Source organism: Boleophthalmus pectinirostris, unplaced genomic scaffold (assembly GCF_026225935.1).
Source record: "Boleophthalmus pectinirostris isolate CB_2022bp ecotype Guang Dong unplaced genomic scaffold, ASM2622593v1 HiC_scaffold_21, whole genome shotgun sequence".
NCBI lineage: Eukaryota > Metazoa > Chordata > Actinopteri > Gobiiformes > Gobiidae > Boleophthalmus > Boleophthalmus pectinirostris.
Window position 1 is genome coordinate 35,295,994 of NW_026571175.1, and position 21,668 is coordinate 35,317,661.

A 21,668-nucleotide genomic window follows, 5' to 3' on the forward strand; every position below is an offset into this window, starting at 1 on the left:
ACAAAAAGAGAGAGACAAAGAGACAGAAAGACATAGAAAGAGAGAGAAGAGACAGAGAGACAAGAGAAAGGAGAGAGAGGAAGACAGAGAGACAAAAAGAGACAGACAAAGAGACAGAAAGACAGAAAGAAAGAGAGAGATGAGACAGAGAGAAAGAGACAGAAAAACAGAGAGAGAAGAGAGAGAGACAAAGACAGAGAGAAGAGAAAAGAGAGAGAGAAAGACAGACAAAAAGAGACAGACAAAGAGACAGACAGAGAGAAATAGAAAGAGAGAGGCAAAGAGAAAGAGAAAATAGAGAGAGACAGAAAAACAGACAGAGTGAAAAAGAAAGAAAGAAAGACAGAGAGACAATAAGAGAGACGAGAGAGAAAGAAAGAGACAAAGAGAGAGAACATATCCTCTTGATTGCACTATATACAGTAGAATTTCATGTTTTTCAATAATAAAAAAAAAGAAAAAAAAAACAACAGACTTTTATTTGAGTCGATTTTTTGTTTTTTTTTGTTTTTTCCGCTTGAACCACTTCCTCGTACTTCTACTTTTTTATTTTGTACTGATACTTACTCCTTCATTATTTATCACAGTGTTTTTTTTTTTACTTTTGTTGTGTTACGGTGACAGGCCTCTCCACACACACACGCACACGCACACACGCACACACACACACACACACACACACACACACACACACACACACACACACACACACACACACACACACACACACACACACACACACACACACAGTCCGTTTTAAGGCTGCGCTTCACCGTTTGGAGTAAAAACACTTCCACGTCTGCGGCTTCTCAACTCCAGACACAGAAATACGGGCGTCTGCTCTCGCCACACGCAAAAGAAGAGGGAAAAACGAAAATCATAATAATAATAAAACGTTTGTACGGGTCTGAGCCCAAGCCAGCGCGACAGGAAGTCAGCGTCCTTTCAAAATAAAACATGGAAAAGAAGAGCAGAGGAGAAAATGACAGGCCCCTCCATAGACTCCATTAGTATTTACATTACATTCACAATAAAGCCGTCTGTAGTGCACTGGGACTCACGGGGAATTTACACAACAGACGTGCTGCCGCTTCAGAAATTTACAAAAAAAATAAAAATAAAAAAATCACAAATTTTTGAAAATCACCAACTTAAAAAACCCTGTACATTTTATTTTAATTTATTTTAATTTGGGTGCGTTGTGTCACTTTTCTATTGGAGGGTTCGTTAAATAAATGTTTTTCTTCGTCGAGATGTTGTTGTTGCTGTTGTTTTGTCTGGAATGTTCCGCAGCGTGGCATTAAATTAAGCCTTTCTGTCGCCATGGAGACCAAACCAGAACAAGTGACAGGTCAGATCTGTGGAGACAAGAGCTCGCTCACTGTCAGAATGTGGTGTGGTGTGTTGATGTCGTGTTGTGATGTTTTGATGTGTGTGTTATGATGTTGTGGTGTGTGTGTATTGTAATGTTGTAATGTGTGTGTTGTGATTTTTAGCTATGTGTGTGTTGTGATGTTCGGATGTGTGTATTGTATAGTTGTGATGTGTGTTGTGATGTGTGTTGTAATGTGTGTGTTGTGAAGTTGTAGTGTGTGTATTGTAATATTGTGTTGTGTGTGGTGTGATGTGTGTGTTGATGTGTGTGTGTGTGTCATATTGTTGAGATGTTTTGCTATGTGTGTTGTAATGTTGTGGTGTGTTGTGTTGTTGTGATGTATGTGTCACGATGTGTGTGTTGTACTGTTATGCCGTGTGTTGTGATGTTCTGGTGCGTTGTGATGTGTGCGTCGTGATGTTCTGGTGTGTTTTTTTGTAATGTTGTGATGTGATGTGTTGATGTGTGTGTTCTGGTGTGTGGATGTGTTGTGTTGTGATGTTGTGGTGTTCTGGTGCGTGTTGTGATGTGTGCGTCGTGATGTGCGTCGTGATGTTCTGGTGTGTTTTTTTGTAATGTTGTGATGTGTGTTGTGATGTTCTGGTGCGTCGTGATGTGCGTTGTGATGTGTGCGTCGTGATGTGTGCGTCGTGATGTTCTGGTGTGTTCTTTTGTAATGTTGTGATGTGATGTGTTGATGTGTGTGTTCTGGTGTGTGGATGTGTTGTGTTGTGATGTTGTGATGTTCTGGTGCGTGTTGTGATGTGTGTGTTCTGGTGTGTGTGTCGTATTCATGTGATGTGTGTGTGTTGTGAGGTGTGTTGTCATGTGTTCATGTGTGTATTCTGCTGTGTGCATGTGTGTGTGTTGTGATGTTGTGCGTCGTGATGTGTGCGTGTGATGTGCGTTGTGATGTGCGTCGTGATGTGTGCGTCGTGATGTTCTGGTGTGTTTTTTGTAATGTTGTGATGTGTGTGTTGTACTGTTATGCCGTGTGTTGTGATGTTCTGGTGCGTTGTGTGTGCGTTGTGATGTGTGCGTCGTGATGTTCTGGTGTGTTTTTTTGTAATGTTGTGATGTGTGTGATGTGTGTGTTCTGGTGTGTGCATGTGTTGTGTTGTGATGTTCTGGTGCGTGTTGTGATGTGTGTGTTCTGGTGTGTGTGTCGTATTCATGTGATGTGTGTGTGTTGTGAGGTGTGTTGTCATGTGTTCATGTGTGTATTCTGCTGTGTGCATGTGTTGTGTTGTGATGTTTGTGTTGTGTTGTTTTTCTTGGTATTTCTGAGCCATAAAACCACCTGTATTGGAATAAATGTAACCTAGAGCTGTTTAAAGTCACACTGTGGAACATTCCAGGCAGAGAAACGACATCTCCACGGAAACAAGCAGGTGACGGACCCCCAACCGAAAAGTTACACAATGCACCTTTAAGTAAAACATGCCTGTTCCCAGTACAGATATATATCTTATAATCGGCTCTTGAGGTCCAAATAAATCCGCTGTGTTCTGTCTGCATCTAATTCTGAAGCGTTTTATTGACCGAGAATCAGGAAGTGTGTGTTAGCATGCTAGTTGTTGTTCGCTTTAGTCTCTGGAAGTTGGAACACGCGCTTAAAAACTCATCACGGTGAATAATTTAGATTGTCTGAATGCATAAGAAGAACTGAAGGCCACTGCAAACTGTTTTTCACGTTTTTAAGTCGGTAAAAATCACGTACAGCGTCTTTAAAACGAAATCTTAAATTAAAAAATATTCGATTTTGTTGGAGACTGGTCCTAAACCTGGACTTAAACCAAAACTAAACCATCAAATCTTTCTCCCATCTCCGCTGAAATTACAATAAAACTAAGAAGCACGAGCCGGATTTTTTTTTTTACTGAAGCGGCAGCACGACTTTCACAATAAAAGCTGTTCCCTTTCCCTTCAAGTTAAAGTACGTGTCTCCGCCCCTTTCCGCCGTCTCCATAGAAACGCTTAAACACTCTTAAATATACTCTTGATTGCACTATTGCCCTATTCTTAGCAGCCTAAACTTCGTCGTTGAATTGTAAAGCAATTCTAAGCAGCTTCCGTTTTCCGAGCCCGGTTAAGCCTGATGCCCCGTCACCGCCGGAGAGATCTCGCCGTGTCACCCAAAGTCCATCCGATGAGTCTACGAACTGTTTTTTTATTTTTTTTATTTTTACATTCTCGTAACGGTTGCTGATTGCAGAAAAGTGCAAATGGTTCAATATTCACAACACAGCCCAGAAATGAAGGAGACGGATTTTGCTTTTTGGAGCTTTTGACCTGTCTGAAGCTTAAAATAAAGTGTTCATATTTTTTTTGTTTTTGTCTCACTGGCCACGTTTACATGATGATTTTTAATTCTGAATTATAGAGTTTGGAATTAAAATAGTTTACAATTCTGAATTGAGGTTTACTTGGAAAACACGTTAAATTGTCTTTATTGACGTCGACTGGAAGAAAACACTTCAGCTGTTACCGGCTTTTCTGTGGTTTGTCGTTACGCCACGGACACAAACACGATCCAAACTTTTTCTGCGGTGGTTCCGATGATAATTTCGCCGCAGTTAGAGAATTGTCTCATCACACTTTACGTCTGTCGGCTGAGGAGGAGAAGGGAAGAGTGTCGGAGAAGGAGGAAGAAGACAAAGTGAGTGTGAGGCTGCTCTACCTCAGCCCACTCCCACATCCCGCTCACAAATCCAAAGAGACGTGGATGAAAGTCCGACGCCACGACTGGTGGAGCCGGATCGTCCAAAAGAATAAATGTTTACTGTATTTTTTGGACTATAAGTCGCACTTTTTTCACGGTTTGTGTGTTTCCTGTGACTTATATATTAAAATGTTGACAGTGAAGTGTGGAGAGGCTCTAGTCTTGTGTGTCAGTATCTGCTGCTCCTGTTCCTCCTGTACCACAGAACTAAAATAAGACTAAACCAGGACTTCATCAGGTCTAAAACAGGACTAAAATAAGACTAAACCAGGACTACATCAGGTCTAAAACACGACTAAAACAGGACTACATCAGGTTCAGTTCTAAAACAGGATTAACTAAGAATAAACCAGGACTAAACTAGGTCTAAACCAGAACTAAACTAAGACTAAAGCAGGTCTACATCAGGTCTAAACCAGGACTAAAACAGAACTAACACTTGGCTCTACTGCGCATGTCTCCTGCAGAAAGAGCCTCTGTCCTGTCTGTATCATGTCAGTCGATCGCACCGTTACTTCTGCACCACTGAACATTTTAACATTTAAATAAACTTATAAAGACGACTGAGAAGACTGAACACAAATGCCCCCAAAAAGAAAATCAGATTCTGCAGATTACAAACTGCAAGTCGTGAAATCTGCAGCTGAAAATGGAAATCGAGCAGCAGAAAGAAAGTTTGGAGTGAGAGAGAAACTTGTGACCAGGAGGATGCATCATGAAACTTTCCTGAAGTCACTGGATGGATGGACAAAGTCTGGACTTCAGTGACACTGAAACCATCCTGTCTGGATTCAGAAAGACCCAAATAATTCTAACTGGAACTGATGCTGAGTCTGTTTACCTCCGGAGGTCGTGGAGTTGCTCAGAAGTGACACCGAGGATGAAGAATTGAATGGATTTAGTGATTTGGAGTGAGATGGAGAGTTTGTTAAACTTGTTCTGTTCTGTTGTTTATGTTATAGTTTATCTGAAGAGTTGTTCATATGTGACGTTAACTCAGTCTGTTGTTCTCTCTTCTAGTGTTTTTACTACAACTTGACTTTCAACAGGAAACGTCGGTTCCTGTTCTCTGATTTTATAAAGTAAATTTCCCCCACAAAGTGCCACTTATAGATGTTTTTGTTCTTCTTCATTACGCATTTTTTGGCTGGTGCGACTTATAGTCCAAAAAATACAGTTACATGATTGAGGAATAAATTAATCCGTCTTTAAAATCGGAAAAAACCATCCACTTACTAATAATCTTTTTCATTACGAATTAAGTGTTTACGTTTTTAAACAAAATTTATTTTTATTCAGAATTAAAGCTCTCATGTAAACGTGGCAGCTCAGAGCCTGTTTGAGAATCGCCTCGCTGCTAATTTACCATCTCGAAATTCTCCACTTCCCGTTGTTGCCAGCAGAGGGAGCCAGAGTCGCAGAGCCCAATCAGGTACAAGTATATTTCAAAAGACTTTTAACTGTGTCTCCTTATGTGAGCGGAGGCTGGACACAGGAGGAGGAGGAGGAGGAGGAGCAGGGGGCTTCAGTCGGTCTGGACCATAGACTGTTTATAGAAATGTTTCCAGTTGATTTTAATCGAAACTGAAATTTTATCGCCGCTCTCTCTCTGTTCCTGCTGCTCTGAGCTTCGGTATTTTGGTCTTAAAACGTTCAGATGAACTCGCTCTATGTGATCCTGGTGTTTTGATTTGTGCAGTTTTGTCCGTTAATCTTTTCCTATCTCTTATATATTGAAAATTCGCTCCTGAAACTGCCGACCTCGTGAGCTTCATTTGACTGGAGCTGAATGTGATGAGTGCAGTCCACATATATTATATACAGTCTATGGTCTGGACTCTGGGAGCTTCAGAGGGTGAGCTTCAGAGGGTGAGCTTCAGCAGGTGAGCTTCAGAAGGTGAGCTTCAGAAGGTGAGCTTTGTGGGTGAGACCAGTGGGTGAGACCAGTGGGTGAGCTTAAATGGGTGAGCTTTGGTGGTTGAGTTTCAGAGAGTGAGCTTCGGTAGATGAGCTTTGGGCGGGACACAGTAGGGGAGTAGGATGCTTCAGTAGGGTGAGACAAGTGGGTGAGCTTCAGAGGGTGAGACCAGTGGGTGAACTTCGACCTGGACACAGTAGGGGAGTAGGATGCTTCAGAGGGTGAGCTTCAGAGGGTGAGCTTCAGAGGGTGAGTTTCAGTAGGGTGAGCTTCGGTAGATGAGCTTTGGCCTGGACACAGTAGGGGAGTAGGATGCTTCAGTGGGTGAGATTCAGTGGATGAGGTTCAGAGGGTGAACTTCCGAGGGTGAACTTCAGAGGGTGAGCTTCAGTGGTTGATCTTCAGAGGTTGAGTTTCGGTGGGTGAGATTCAGTCGATGAGCTCCGGGCTGGACACAGTAGGGGGGTAGGATGCTTCATTGGGTGAGCTTCAGTGGGAGAGCTTCAGTGGTTGTGTTTTGGTGGCTGAGCTTCAGAAAGTGAGCTTCAGTGGGGGAGCTTCAGAGGGTGAGTTTCAGAGGGTGAGCTTTGGGCTGGACATAGTAGGGGAGTAGGATGCTTTAGAGGGTGAGCTTCAGTGGTTAAGCTTCAGTAGATGAGCTTTGGGCTGGACACAGTAGGGGAGTAGGATGCTTCATTGGGAGAGCTTCAGTGGGTGAGCTTCAGTAGATGAGCTTCGGCCTGGACACAGTAGGGGAGTAGGATGCTTCATTGGGTGAGCTTCAGTGGTTGTGTTTTGGTGGCTGAGCTTCAGAGAGTGAGCTTTAGAGGGTGAGCTTCAGAGGTTGAGCTTCAGTCGATGAGCTTCGGGCTGGACACAGTAGGGGTAGTAGGATGCTTCAGTGGGTGCAGACAGAGCGGCGCTTCAGTCCGTCTGGTGGAAGTTGAGCACGTGTCCGTCGAAGTGCGTGAGGACGTGTCTCTCGAACTGCTGCTGCTGACAGTGCAGGGGGAAATGCTCGGAGCAGACGGGGCAGATCTTCCAGTGACTCTCCACGTGCTGCTCGAAGCTCCTCTGCTCAAAGTGCGGAGGGAAGATGAGCTCGCAGAGAGGACAGCGCCGATGGGCCTCGCCGCCGCCGCCGCTATGAAAGAGAAAGACGTACACACAGGGTTAGGAAGTGTGGGCCTCACCGCTGCTGCAAAGGAAGAGAAACATGTACTGTATTTTTCGGACTAGAAGGAGCAATGTTGAATTCTCTCGTCTATTTTCATACATAAGTTGCACCAAATTATAAGGAGCATTAAGTGAAACAAACTAAATATGAGTGTAAAGTAAAAGATACAAATGATTCATGTGTGTCTATCATACATCATTTGTGCTGAATATTTTTGGCTTTGATAAAAACATTTTAAGTAGCCTAAACTTGCGGACGTGGTTTAATCTCCAGCACATTTTAGACAATTCCTTTCCGTTTCTCCGTGTTTGATAGAGCTTAAGAAAGTGAACGTCCGAATCTTGCAGGATTTGTGGGCGGGAACAGGAGAAAATATTGCAGATGTGGGCAGGAGCGGGACTGAAACTTCTGTCCGGTGCAGACCTGCTTCGTAGTTTACCAAAGTCGTACTAAAACATTCAGACAGATTTTTTCGTGTGCCACATAAAATCAGGTCGAGGTCGGTGAGCACAACCAGAATTATTTTATTTTAAATGTGCCTTATAGTCCAAAAATACGGTACATGGGTTTTAGGGTAATTTTTAGGAATAAAAACATTGGTAACTGAGCAAATGCAAGATACAACAGGTAAGTTTTAATGCCATACTGAGAAACATTCCCGGGAGTTCAATATCATCTCCATGATGAGGAGCAGGTGACGGACACAAACCAGAAAAATTACTCTTTCATTAATTGTTAAAACTCAACAGAAAATGTTCTAATTTTAAGTGTTTGTATACATTTTCATGAGAACATTTCATTAAATAAATAATTTATTTTCATTTAATAATTTCATAATTCTGCTCCTGAACACGAGCTGCAGAGTGTCTGATCTCTGGAGCACAGGGTTTGTTCTGTCAGAGACGCCTCCCAAAACAAACCTACACAACTGTTTCTTGTTTTCTTTTCTGGTCAAAATGTTGTTTTTTTTTGTGATCAATTTGTTTTTATTCATCAATGCAGCAACTCCAGTGTAAATCCAGAATTAAATCCAAATTTCAGGGTCAAACTCCAGAGGCGTCTCCTGCTTTACAGAAGCGGGTCTGTAGTTCTGTCCCAGTGTAAATCTCACCTGGAGTCAAAGCAGAAGGACGTCGTCCTGGCGTCTGTGCGCTGCTCTGACGACGCTTCAGCCTCCTGCAACACAAACACAACACAACTACTGTAACACAAACACAACACAACTACTGCAACACAAACACAACACAACTACTGTAACACAAACACAAACAAACAACACAAACACAAACAAACAACACAAACACAACACAACTGTAACACAAACAAACAACACAAGCACACAACCACTGTAACACAAACACAAACACACAACACAAACACACAACCACTGTAACACAAACACAAACAAACAGCACAAACAACACAAACACAACACAACTGTAACACAAACAACACAAACACACAACCACTGTAACACAAACAACACACAACACTGTAACACAACACAAACACAAACACACAACACACACAAACAAACACAATAACACAACACAAAACACAAACACAAACACACTAACACAAACACAAACACAACACAACTGTAACACAAACAACACAAACACACAACCACTGTAACACAAACACAAACACACAATACAAACACAAACACACTATAACACAAACAAACAACACAACCACTGTAACACAAACAGGACGTGTAGAAAACCAGCAGGACTGGTTTGATTTGGTCAAACTGCCCGAGCGGATCAGACTCTTGTTAAAAAGCTGCGTTCGTGTTTAAACTTTGAGATTAGCATAGAGTAAAACCGTGTAACCAGCGAGAGTCGAGATAATCCGACAGAATGGAGCAGAGCTTATGCAAAACCCGCCTAATTGAGCTTCGTTAGGCCCGTCTCTGTGAGCCTGTCTCGCTGACGTTCATTAGGGCTGTATGCAAATGAGCCCCTCCCCCCTCCCTCCCCCTCCCCTGTGCGGACGAGAAACGAGACGTGGAGGAGAAACACGAAAACAAAAGACTCGGCTCAAATTAACTGTTTAAAGGGCCCATGTTACTCCTACTGTGTCTGATCTCGGTTCTAATGTCGTTTCCTCGTCACAAACAGACCTGGAGTTGTGTTTTGTTTCATTTAACTCACGTTTCACACACAAACCCTGCAGATTTAGGCCCCGTCCACACTAGTACGTCTTCTAATCGTTTTCGTTGTGGGTGCAGTGTTCGTTCACATTAATCCGATTGAAAACGGCTCCAGAAACGGAATGATCTGGTGCCTCCAGCTCCCACAAATTCATGTTCGCACAAAGGCGGTGACGCTCACTCCGGTTCCAGAAGTTAATTTTCTATTCATTTTTCCCGTAGACTTTTCGAAAAATCATCAAAAAATATCTTGTTGTGGAGTTTTTTTTTTTTTTTTGGCGATTGGCAAACAACTAAATGTGCATTACCGCCACCAACTGATGAGGAGTGTGAACTGGAATACGAAACAATTAAAATAAATAAAATAACACAACTACTGATAACAACAGTGACTGAATAATATCTAAAGCAAAAATAATGAATCAAATCCTGTTACCATAATTTCCGGACTATTGAGCGCACCTGAATATAAACAACTAAATCTTAACTGCATTTTTTAAATTATACATATACAGGCCGCTCCTAAATATAAGCCGCAGGTGTCCACGTCTTCAAGAACTTTTTCAATTTCAGGTCGTCTGCTTTTATCGTTTTGCCGCTTTTCTCGTTTTGTCGTCTGTTTGCGTTGAGTCAGTTCGTCGCGCTTCCGTCGCCAACGTCATCACCAACTTAGCAGTTTTTAAAGTTTCAGAAATAATAATAATAATAATAATAAAAAACAGATTTTAAATAAAGTTATTGGTCTTGTGGTCATTAGTTACGATATTGCTGTTTCAGATGACATCACGTCACCAAAAGCAGATCGAGGTCAAGAAGTAAAGTCCCCGTCCACACTAGTTCGTATTCGAGTCATTTTCGTTGTGGATGCAGTGTTTGTTCACACTAATCTAATGGAAAATGGCTCCAATGACAAAACAATCTGGTGCCTCCTACGAATTCATCTGAGGCAGATCTGATTCGGCACCGTGTGGACGCCTGAAAACACTGATACTCTGATGTAGGTCTGTGCGCCGCGAAGTAATTCACCGCCAAAACACTAAGGCAGAATATATGTCCATTTATATATGTGGTTTTCAGGCGTCCACACAGTGAAGAATCAGATCTGCCTCAGATGAATTCGTGGGAGGCACCAGATTGTTTTGTCATTGGAGCCATTTTCCATTAGGTAAGTGTGAACAAACACTGCATCCACAACGAAAACGACTCGAATACGAACTAGTGTGGACTTTACCTCTTGACCTCGATCTGCTTTTGGTGATGTGATGTCATCTGAAACCAGCAATACGGTAACTAATTTAAAATCTGTTTATTATTATTATTATTATTATTATTATTATTATTTCTGAAACTTTAAAAACTGCTAAGTTAATGATGACGTTGGCGATGGAAGCGCGACGAACTGACGACAAAACGATAAAAGCAGACGACCTGAAATTGAAAAAGTTCTTGAAGACGTGGACACCTGCGGCTTATATTTAGGAGCGGCCTGTATATGTATAATTTAAAAAATGCAGTTAAGATTTAGTTGTTTATATTCAGGTGCGCTCAATAGTCCGGAAATTACGGTAACAGGATTTGATTCATTATTTTTGCTTTAAAAATTATTCAGTCACTGTTGTTATCAGTAGTAGTGTTATTTTATTTATTTTAATTGTTTCGTATTTCAGTTCACACTCCTCATCAGTTGGTGGCGGTAATGCTCATTTAGTTGTTTGCCAATCGCCAAAAAAAAAAAACTCCACAAGAAGATATTTTTGATAATTTTTCGAAAAGTCTACGGGAAAAATGAATAGAAAATTTACTTCTGGAACCGGAGCGAGCGTCACCTCCTTTGGCTTCAGTGAGTTAAAGCATTGACTTCAGCTGCCCTGGCTGGAATGTTTCACAGTGTGGCATTAAACCTTTCTATCTTCATGGAGACTAAACCAGACCAAGTTACAGGTCAGATCTGTGGAGAGGCGACCCCGCTCACAGTCAGAATGTTTGTTTTTCGAGGTATTTTTGAGCTTTAAAACCACCTGTAATTGAACAAATGTGAAGTAGAGCTGTTTAATGTCACACTGTGGAACATTCTAGGCAGAGCAATGACGTATCCATAGAAACAAGCAGGTGACGGACCCCGAACCGAAAAGTTACACGTTGTATTAAAGTGCGGCCTGGGGTCTCACCGTGCTCGCTGGAGGATGCTCGGCGCTGTCCGGGGGGCTGGTGCTGCGGCTGGGCTGGATGCACACCACCTCCTGGGCCCAGCCTGGAGCTCCGGGGGACGCGCCGGACGGGGAGGTGCTGGGGGCGGGGCTAGAGGGGGGAAGGGGCGGGGCACAGGGCTGAGGGACGGACACGCCCTCCGGAGGCGGGAGGGGCAGGAGGTCCGGAGACACGGCAGCGTCAACACACTCTGCAGACACACAAGAGGAGAGCAGGGGAGTTTAGAACAAAAAAACGTGTGGATATAAATGACATTTTCAATTTCCATGACTTTTCCAGGATTTCCATGACCGTGGGAACCGTGGGGACACAGTTAGGCCATGTTTATGAAACTTAAAATCTAAATCTGACATACGGTTCTTTTAAGAAAATGACTAAAACCACGACATATAATAAATAAAAATAACTCTGGACTGGAGTGTGGGGAGGATTTTGTGGTACCTTTGGTGTCGCTGGAGTAGGGGTTTCCAAACCTCAGCTCGGGCGGCTGCTGCGGCACCAGGGGGGGCGGGCAGGGCTCCTGGGGGTACGGCAGCGGGTATCTGAGGACCATGGTCTGTCTGACGTCTGAACCCTGCGCCCGGGTCTCCTGCTCCCGCTGTCTGCACACGTACCTCTGCAGCTCCTGAGGCACGCACACACACACACACACACACACACACACACACACACACACAAACACACACAAACACACACACACACACACACACACACACACACACACACACACACACACACACACACACACACAACACACACACACACACACACAACACAACACACACACAACACACACACACACACACACACACACAACACAGACAAACACACAACACACACACACACACACACACACACACACACACACAAACACACACACAACACACACACACACACACACACACAACACACACAAACACACACACACACACACACACACACACAAACACACACACACACACACACACAAACACACACACACACACACAAACACACACACACACACAACACACACACACACACACACACACACACACACACACACACACACACACACAAACACACACACACACACACACTGGTTTAGTCCTGGTTTTTAGTCCTGGTTCAGTCCTGGTTCAGTCCTGGTTCAGTCCTGGTTCAGTCCTGGTTTAGTCCTGATTGTAGTCCTGGTTCAGTCCTGGTTCAGTCCGTGTTCAGTCCTGGTTTAGTCCTGGTTTAGTCCTGGTATAGTCCTTGTTCAGTCCTGGTTTAGTCCTGGTTTAGTCCTAGTTCAGTCCTGGTTTAGTCCTGGTTCAGTCCTGGTTTAGTCCTGGTTTAGTCCATGTTCAGTCCTGGTTCAGTCCTGGTTTAGTCCTGGTTTAGTCCTGGTTTAGTCCTGGTTTAGTCCTGGTTTAGTCCTTGTTCAGTCCTGGTTTAGTCCTTGTTCAGTCCTGGTTTAGTCCTGGTTTAGTCCTGGTTTAATCCTGGTTTAGTCCTGGTCTAGACTGGGTTCTTATTCATAGTGAAGAAATGCATTTTTTTTTTTTTTTCAGATTTTTTCCTCGCTCTGAGTTTGGCCTTTTAATTAAAGATGAAGTGGAGCATTAGTTCTACTCATGACTGTGATGGTGTCAGACGCCTCCTCCCTCTCTCTTTACCATCTTCTCTCTCTCCTCTTTTTCCTCCCTCTCTCCTTACTTTGTGCTCTCTCTCCCTCTCTTACTCCCCTCCTCTTTTCTTTTTCTCTCTTTTCCTGTCTCCTCTCAATCTGACCTCTCTCTTTCTCTCCCTCTTACCCCTCTACATCTCCTCTCTCTCTTCCTTTCACTCTTCTCCTTTTTTTTCTCCCCTCTCCACTCCCCTCTTTTCTCTCTCTCCTTCCCTCTGTCCCTGTCGTCTCTTTCTCCCCTCTCTTTTCTCTCTCTCTCCCCCCGCTCCTCACCCTAGCTCACCTCTTTTTCACTTTCTCTCCATCCCTCTCTTCTCTCCTTTCGCTTTCTCCCTTCTCTTCCTCTTTCCCTCCGTCTCTCTCTTTCTCTGTCCCTCCCTCCCTCCCTCTCTCCTGATGACTTCATTAGCACTTTTCCCCCTCTCTCTCTCCTTTCCTTTCCTCTCCTCTCTCCCTTCCTCTCTCCTGATGACTTCATTATTTCTTTCTCTCCTCTCCTCTCCTCTTTCCCTCCTTCCCTCCTTTGTGATGACTTCATTAGCTCTTTCTCTCCCTCTCTCCTCTCCTCTCTCTCTCCATCTCTCCCTCCCTCTCCGGTGATGATTTCATTATCTCTTTCTCTCTCTCTCCCTCTCTCCATCTCTCCCTCCGTCTCTCGTGATGACTTCATTATCTCTCGGCGGTGCACGTTAACATTTAATCTCGGGTTGAGGAGGTGAAATCGACATGTGCGTTGGCATTTGCTCCGTCTGATGGCGCGATACTAAAGGCCCCGCTCCGCTCTCCGTGTCTTCATTAAAGAGGGAAACAGACGGAGCGAGGGAGCGAGGGAGAGCGCACACACGGGAGAACGAGAGGAGGGTTGTGGCCTTTCGGAGCTGAGTTTCAGACACACTTTCGCGGCGGCGTGTCGTGCGCCAGATGAAGTGGAGCGCTCGGACTCTAAAAGGAGACGTCGGGCCCGAGCTTAACCTTTTTAAAACACGTTCTTGTGCGATCGTTTGTCTCTCTCCGTTTCAATTTGAACCGCGGACTGAATAAAGGAGAGGAACGTCGCCCACAGCGTCCTGCGTCCCGTCGATTTGAGCTCCGTGTCTCCACTGCGCATGAGCACGACCCCCAGCGCTCTTAAAATTTAAATAAAGCTTTTGCACAACGGCCGGAAGCGTCACGATGTCGGTTAAACGTCGCTTCCGCTCAAGGGCGTAGGTTTGGTCTCAGCTTTGGTGAAGTTACTTTATTAACAAATTAATTCTATAATATTGTTTACTTTTCGTATGATGCACACTGCAAAAACCAAATAGCACAGGGCGACCAAACGTCCGTTTTTCCCCGGACATGTCCGTATTCTGCGTCCCGTCCGGGTTTTTTTTTTATAAAGTGATGCAAATGTCCGGGTTTTCAGTACCGAGCGTCTCTTGTAGTTCTCTGTGACTCAGAAGGAGCGAGACACAAACAGTCGGCCTGTGAGATACCGAAGCGGAAATGCACTTTTAACAGTGACTTGTACAAGAAATTCCGGTCGGGACAAGTGTGAGTCCATGTGCACAGGTTGAGGTGAGAGGACAGTGTCCCTCGTTTATCGCGGGGGTTATGTTCTAAAAATAACAGGCGATAGGTGAAATCCACAAAGTATCAACTTTATATTTATATCTGTGTTAAGTCTGTAAAACTCCTCACCACAAACTTTATACATTTTTCTCAGACAGGATCGACAGGTGCAACTCTTTTTACTTCCTTCTTAAAACTTATTTCTGTTGTCGTCCTTTTGTTATTTTCCTCCTTCTTTATATAACGAACTGAAGATTCATTTATTCCGTAATGGAGCCTAACAGCGCAGAGTCCTGCACGGGTCCATTTTTGGAGACCCCCAGTAAAACACTGCACCCGCGAGGACAGGACCGCACCTGCCCGTTAACCCGAGATTATATCAAACTTTTGTGCTGCCTACGCCACGGACTGAACCAAGACTAAACCAGGACTAAACCAGGACTAAACCAGAACTGAAACAGGACTCACGGTCAGGACGGGCTTGGAGGTGACGCAGGAGAAAGGACCGGCTCAGCTCCGCACCTCACAGAGATAAACGCGGCAGTTGCCCGATCGAGCTTTGTGGACAAACTGCTCGGAGTTTTCTCTCTTAAGTCCAAGATTAGTCCTGGTTTAGACCTGGTTTAGTCCTGACCCACCCATGTGTAATTACTACCCGCCTGTAATACACAATATTGCGCTCAAAAAAAAAAATCAGCACATCTTCAAAAGACGGTCACATTTTAAAAAATCAGATCTGTGTGGTTCAGACTGTCATTTAAAGATCAGATACAGGAACATAGAGACAAAAAATCGGATTTGGGTCACTTCAGGCTGGAGTCTGAACGCAGCCTTAGTTTGTCAATTTGAGCTCCCGAGGCAGAAGTGGAGTAACAAGTCACATTTTAAAAGAGTGTTGGTTTTATTGTCTGTTTTGACCAGTTAAAGGTTGTATGGAGGATTTTTTTTAGTTTCAAACTGTCACTGAAAGATTAAAACACCATTACAGAGACGCAGCAGCTTTGTAATTATGATGACCAAAAAAAAAGAACGAAAATCTATCAACTGTGGACGTGTTGAGGCCAGATAAACGTCAGCCAATAGAAAACGAGGCTCCCTCATTTTCTATTGGCTGTTAGGTTGTCAATCAAACTCCCTAGTGTAACTGACTCGTCGGAGCGCGGGGATTACGTGGTTTACACAGCGGTTCTTAGAGGCTTTTTCGAACTGTCGCTTTCTCGCATTTCGCACAAAGTTTGTCGCGATGTCGGACGAGAATCCACGACCGGTTCGCCGCAAAAGAAAGTCCGTTTTTGAGGTCGCTGAAAGAAGAAGAGAAGAGGAAAAGGAGCAAAGCCAAACTGAGTTGATTCTTGGAGATCTCGTCCAGCGATGGCGCGACCGAAGCAGACGAAGGGTCTAAAAACTGACGCGTCGGTCGCTGAATTACTTCTAGACAGGAAACTTCAACAGTAATTCTGAACGCGCACAAGGACTGTCGCTGTATTTCTCTTCCCTTAAAAAAATCCTCTATACAACCTTTAAGCACCGACGTGTGTGTTAGATTTGCGGCAGAAAACCTACGTTAGATGATTGAATAGTTTGGATTTACTATTTGATTTTATTATTATTTTAATTACATCGTATTTTATTTTGTTTCCATGTGTAGAAAACGAAACTTTGTTAAGAAAGGAGCTGTATAAATAAAATATTACTACATTATAACAGGAAATTCACACTGTAGCCTGATTAAATAAATATTATATACTTAACGCTATTTAATATAAAGATTTCAGTGTTTCCAGTCATTTCTGTCTCTTATACAGTGTGCGTCTTATTTGATAGAAGAAATGAGCTCTGCCCAGATTCATCTAATTGAATGAATAATGGTGATTCTTCAGTGGGAGCTTTTACTGCCATAGTTTTGATTTGCTTTTTATTTGATTCTTGAATAATATGTAATATGCACATAAGAGAAGATTTCCTGCTTTTATTTTGGTACTCAGCAGGTAGGAACTGTTATTGTTTTGTTCGGTTCCGCTGGACCCCTTGATAGAGACGCACGCCTGGTCAAGAAGCAGTAGTGTTTCAAGTCAGTTAAAGTTAAAATAAAGTGAATAGAGTTATGTTAAAGGTCATTCTACCTCCAAAATATGGGTCAGCCAGCAAGGTATGTTTTTTGTAATTGTTCATGTTTTTATTTTATGTCTTTATATTATACCTTTTCTGATTGTAATTTATGTTCATTATTTTAGTTCGACGGTGGCGTTGGTGATGTTGGCATCAGGGGCATCCTGTGGGTCTCGAAATTGTACAGGCCACAGTAAAGATTGAGCAAGCCATCAGTAAAAAGAACTCTTTTTTGACAACACGAGGAGGTGGAGTGATTGGAGCGTTATTCGATGGATAAATTGGGAAACTATATTATAGATCAATACTGAAAATATAAGAAATGATAGAAAATAGTGTAATATGGAGCCTTTAAGAAAGAGAGGAATAAGCGTGGTACCTCGAGGAGCTGCTCTTTGTCTCTGAGCGCCAGGGCCAGGCTGCGTTTGAGGTCTGCCACTTCACACGCCCGCTCCGCCATCTGCATCTGCACACACACACACACACACACACAAAAACAGTATTATAACAACAATACCTGTTTACGATGATCTGTTAATACTGATAATACAAACTATAAACTGTAATACTGAAACTGCATTAAAACACTGACACAATGACCCCAGAGCAGCAGCATCAAAGCTGTTCTAAAGGTAAAAAACTGCTGCAAAACATGAGCTGCAGTAAATATACAGCAGAATTAAACACTTTAATACTTAGTTCATGTTTATAATGAGGTATACACGTTATTTATTCAGTCCTCTAAAGCTGAAATCTGATCTAAATCAAATCTAAAAACTCTAACGACTGCAAAAAACAAACTAGCCAAGTTAAGGTGACTTGAATTAAGAAAGTAAATTTCACTTGACAACTAAAATGATCTGCCAGTGGAACATTTTTAAAATATAAAAATACATCTTACTACACTTCAAATAAGAAAAACTGTTTTAGATCTGTTTTAGTCCCGATTTAGTCCCGTTTTAGTCCTGGTTTAGTCTTGGTTTAGACCTGTTTTAGACATGTTTTAGACCTGGTTTAGTCCTAGTTTAGTCCTGGTTTAGTCCCGGTTTAGACCAGTTTTAGTCCTAATTTAGACCTGGTTTAGTCCCGGTTTAGACCTGTTTTAGTCCTGATTTAGTCCAGTTTTAGACCTGTTTTAGTCCTGGTTTAGTTAGTCCTGTTTTAGTCCTGTTTTAGTCCTGTTTTAGTCCTGGTTTTAGACCTGTTTTAGTCCTGGATTTAGACCTGTTGTAGACCTGTTTTAGTCCTGGTTTAGTCCTGTTTTAGACCTGTTTTTAGACCTGTTTCAGTCCTGTTTCAGTCCTGGTTTAGTCCTGTTTTAGTCCTGGTTTAGACCTGTTGTAGACCTGCTGTAGACCTGTTTAAGACCTGTTTTAATCCTGGTTTTAGACCTGTTTTAGACCTGTTTTAGTACCTGGTTTAGTCCTGGTTTTAGATCTGTTTTAGACCTGTTTTAGTACTGGTTTAGTCCTGGTTTTAGACCTGGTTTAGATCTGTTTTAGACCTGTTTTAGACCTGTTTTAGTACTGGTTTAGTCCTGGTTTAGATCTGTTTTAGACCTGTTTTAGTACTGGTTTAGTCCTGTTTTAGACCTGGTTTAGATCTGTTTTAGACCTGTTTTAGACCTGTTTTAGTACTGGTTTAGTCCTGGTTTAGTCCTGGTTTAGATCTGTTTTAGACCTGTTTTAGTACTGGTTTAGTCCTGGTTTTAGACCTGGTTTAGATCTGTTTTAGACCTGGTTTAGATCTGTTGTAGACCTGTTTAAGACCTGTTTTAATCCTGGTTTTAGACCTGTTTTAGACCTGGTTTAGTCCTGGTTTAGATCTGTTTTAGACCTGTTTAAGACCTGTTTTAATCCTGGTTTAGTCCTGGTTTAGTCCTGGTTTAGTCCTGGTTTAGATCTGTTTTAGACCCTGCTCTACATGATCCTTTATTTCGCTGTTTTGTCTGTAAATCAAGATAAGAACATGAAGAACAAACAAATCCAGGTCCCTGCCAAACCCGCCCAGACGCAGGGAGAACATGCAAACTGTGCAGGTGAACATGTGAGAACGAACAGCCTCTGCCGCCGCGAGACTGTGAAGTCACTGACAACGTTTAGTGTTTGAGTGAAGGGGATTACGGCTGCTTGGGTTTGAAATGCGGTCCTTAAGTGCGTGTGTGTTCTTGTGTGAGTTAGTGTGTGTTTGTGTAAATGTGTGTGTGTGTTCGTGTGTGTGTGTGTGTGTGTGTGTGCAGCAGAGAACAGTCTCAGTCCAGGGGAGCACAGTAAATCCTCTCCTCCTCCTGACGCGGTGAGATCGTTTACACGGACAGTCGCTCCTCTCCTCTCTCCGTTCACATGATCTGTCCGCTCTCCCGGCTCCTCTGCTCTCCCCCCGTCACCGCCGCTCGCTCCCGCTCCTAAATCCCGCTCCGTCCTCGGGCCCGTCTCCGCTTTCATCTCCCCGTCCTCCCCGGCTCTCCTCTGGATTTACGGCCCAGAGTGAAGAGGTTAGGCTCAGGTGAAAGCGGCCGGTCTGCCCTGGGTGGTGGATGTAAACAGCCGTAAAACACGGGCGCTGTGTGGGTCTGGGGGAGGCCATTAGGGGCCACTCGGGCTCCGGAGCCTCTATCAAAGACTCTGGAGGGCCTTATTTACAGCTGGGATAAACAGGAGTTCTCTGGCTGAGATTAAACGCTGCACGCACAGACGGGGGAGACACGAGAGGAGAGAGGAGAGAGGGACAAGGGGGAGACACGAGGGGAGGCGCACACACACACACACACACATGGATCTACCGCACACACGATTTGCTAACCTTGCAGCTCTATGGCAACAGTGAAAACAGAGTCATAATTAATACAAATCTGTATATTTGCTAATACATGCATCCAGAATTTTGGACTTCCAGTCATCGCGCAATTCGTACTGGGAAGGATTTTTCAAAAAAGTGAGCATCAAACCCTCATGTTTGTTTTCCCAGTGGGATGAGTCTGTTGTCGAAGTCGATCTTTTCAAGTCTTTTGAACCATATCGCTTTTGCTGAAATCAGATCTAAATCAAATCTCACGATGAACACTGACCCCAAAAAGTGTATGGGAGGAGGCGCGGTGCACGGCATGGTTAAGTCCTGTTAATTCCTGTTTTAGACCTGTTTTAGTCCTGGTTTTAGACCTGTTTTAGACCTGTTTTAGTCCTGGTTTTAGACCTCTTTTAGTCGTGGTTTTAGACCTGTTTTAGACCTGTTTTAGACCTGTTTTAGTCGTGGTTTTAGACCTGTTTTAGTCGTGGTTTTAGACCTGTTTTAAACCTGTTTTAGTTATGGTTTTAGACCTGTTGTAGACCTGTTTTAGTCCTGGTTTTAGTCCTGGTTTTAGTCCTGTTTTAGACCTGTTTTAGACCTGTTTTAGTCGTGGTCCGAAAAAGTGATAATCAAACCTCCATGTTTGTTTTCCCAGTGGGATGCGTCTATTGACAAAGTCGAGTCTTTTGAACCATATCACTTTTGTTTCTGGTTCTGTCATATTTTAGTTTTGGGATTCGGACATCGTTAATTGTGTGGTTGTTGGATCCTAACAGCAGAAAACGGCTCGAGAAATTTGTTTGCGAACTCCATAAATGCAAGAGGGAATCAGATGTGTGTGACTCAAACCTCTGTTCAAACTGTTTCTCTTCCCAACGGAATTGAAAAATAGTGAAAGGTGAAGGTGATGGGCAGGACTGATCCACAGGAAGAACCAAAAAAGAAACTTTTGACTGACTAAATCATCCCGTGTTTGCAGTGAACATTTCGTATGTGGAGCGACAACAAAACAAAACCCCGATCCTTCGCTGAACCTCAGTTACAAATTTAAAAAGTCAACGCCAAAGTGAAAGTCTCCAACTGTTCGCCAAGAAACACCTTCCACTGCAAAGAGACCAAGACGTGATGTTGCTGTAAAACCACAAGAACAAGAAAGTGCAGCTCAGTCTGTTTGTCTTCTGCTCCTCTCCATTAACAAACAGGATTTTGCTTTGTCGTCGCTCCACATACAAAATGTTCTCTGCAAACTCAGGATGATTTAGGCAGTCAAAGGTTTGCTTTTTGGTCCTTCCTGTGGATCAATCCTGCCCATCACCTTCACTTTTCACTATTTTTCAATTCCATTGGGAAGAGAAACAGTTTGAACAGAGGTTTGAGTCACACACATCTGATTCCCTTCTGCATTTATGAAGTTCGCAAACTTCTGAAGCCCGTTTCTCGAGCCGTTTTCCGCTGTTAGGATCCAAAAACCACACAATTACAATGTCTGAATCCCCAAACTAAAATATGACAATATCAGAACCAGAAACAAAAGTGATATGGTTCAAAAGACTCGACTTTGACAATAGACACATCCTACTCGGAAATCAAACACGGAGGTTTTCATTTACAGTTGGAAAATATCTCGTTGTGTCACACTCTCATGGCTGATCTACTTATTCGTGTTGTATTTCCTGTTGTTTGTGAGTGGGCGGGGCTTACCCTGAATCGCTCCTCCTCATTGGCCAGTCTCTGCTTGAGCGTCTCGTTTATGGCGCACTGCTCCTTCCACTTCTGCTCCATCAGGGCCAGCTCCTCCTCCACCGAAGGCCTGCTCTCCTCCTTCTCCTCCTCCTCCACTGTGGGCCTCGCCTCCTCCTTCTTCTCCTCCACCTCCTCCTTCTTCTCCTCCGCTGTGAGTCTCATCTCCTCCTTTTCCTTCTCCTCCACCTTGGGACCCATCTCCTTCTCCTCCTCCTCGGCGGTGGGGCTGGCTTCTTCCGCCGTGGGGCTCGTCTCCGTCTCCTCCTCTGAGT

At 43.5% G+C, this 21,668-nt stretch overlaps 1 protein-coding gene across 1 annotated transcript in view; it reads right to left on the reverse strand.

Annotated features, from left to right (window-relative positions):
• Positions 1 to 2,309: 2,309 nt before the first annotated feature.
• LOC110160382 (tax1-binding protein 1 homolog A-like) overlaps positions 2,310 to 21,668 on the reverse strand; it is a 101,738-nt gene continuing 82,379 nt past the window's right edge. Inside the window, exons 12-17 of the mRNA XM_055157022.1 lie at positions 21,355 to 21,668; positions 17,246 to 17,332; positions 11,997 to 12,180; positions 11,516 to 11,745; positions 8,304 to 8,368; positions 2,310 to 7,159 (exon numbers count right to left, since the gene is read on the reverse strand). The exon at positions 21,355 to 21,668 is cut by the window's right edge and continues 354 nt beyond it. Of these exons, the coding sequence (XP_055012997.1) occupies positions 6,940 to 7,159; positions 8,304 to 8,368; positions 11,516 to 11,745; positions 11,997 to 12,180; positions 17,246 to 17,332; positions 21,355 to 21,668 (1,100 nt within the window). The 3' untranslated portion in view covers positions 2,310 to 6,939. The remainder of the gene's footprint in view (positions 7,160 to 8,303; positions 8,369 to 11,515; positions 11,746 to 11,996; positions 12,181 to 17,245; positions 17,333 to 21,354) is intronic.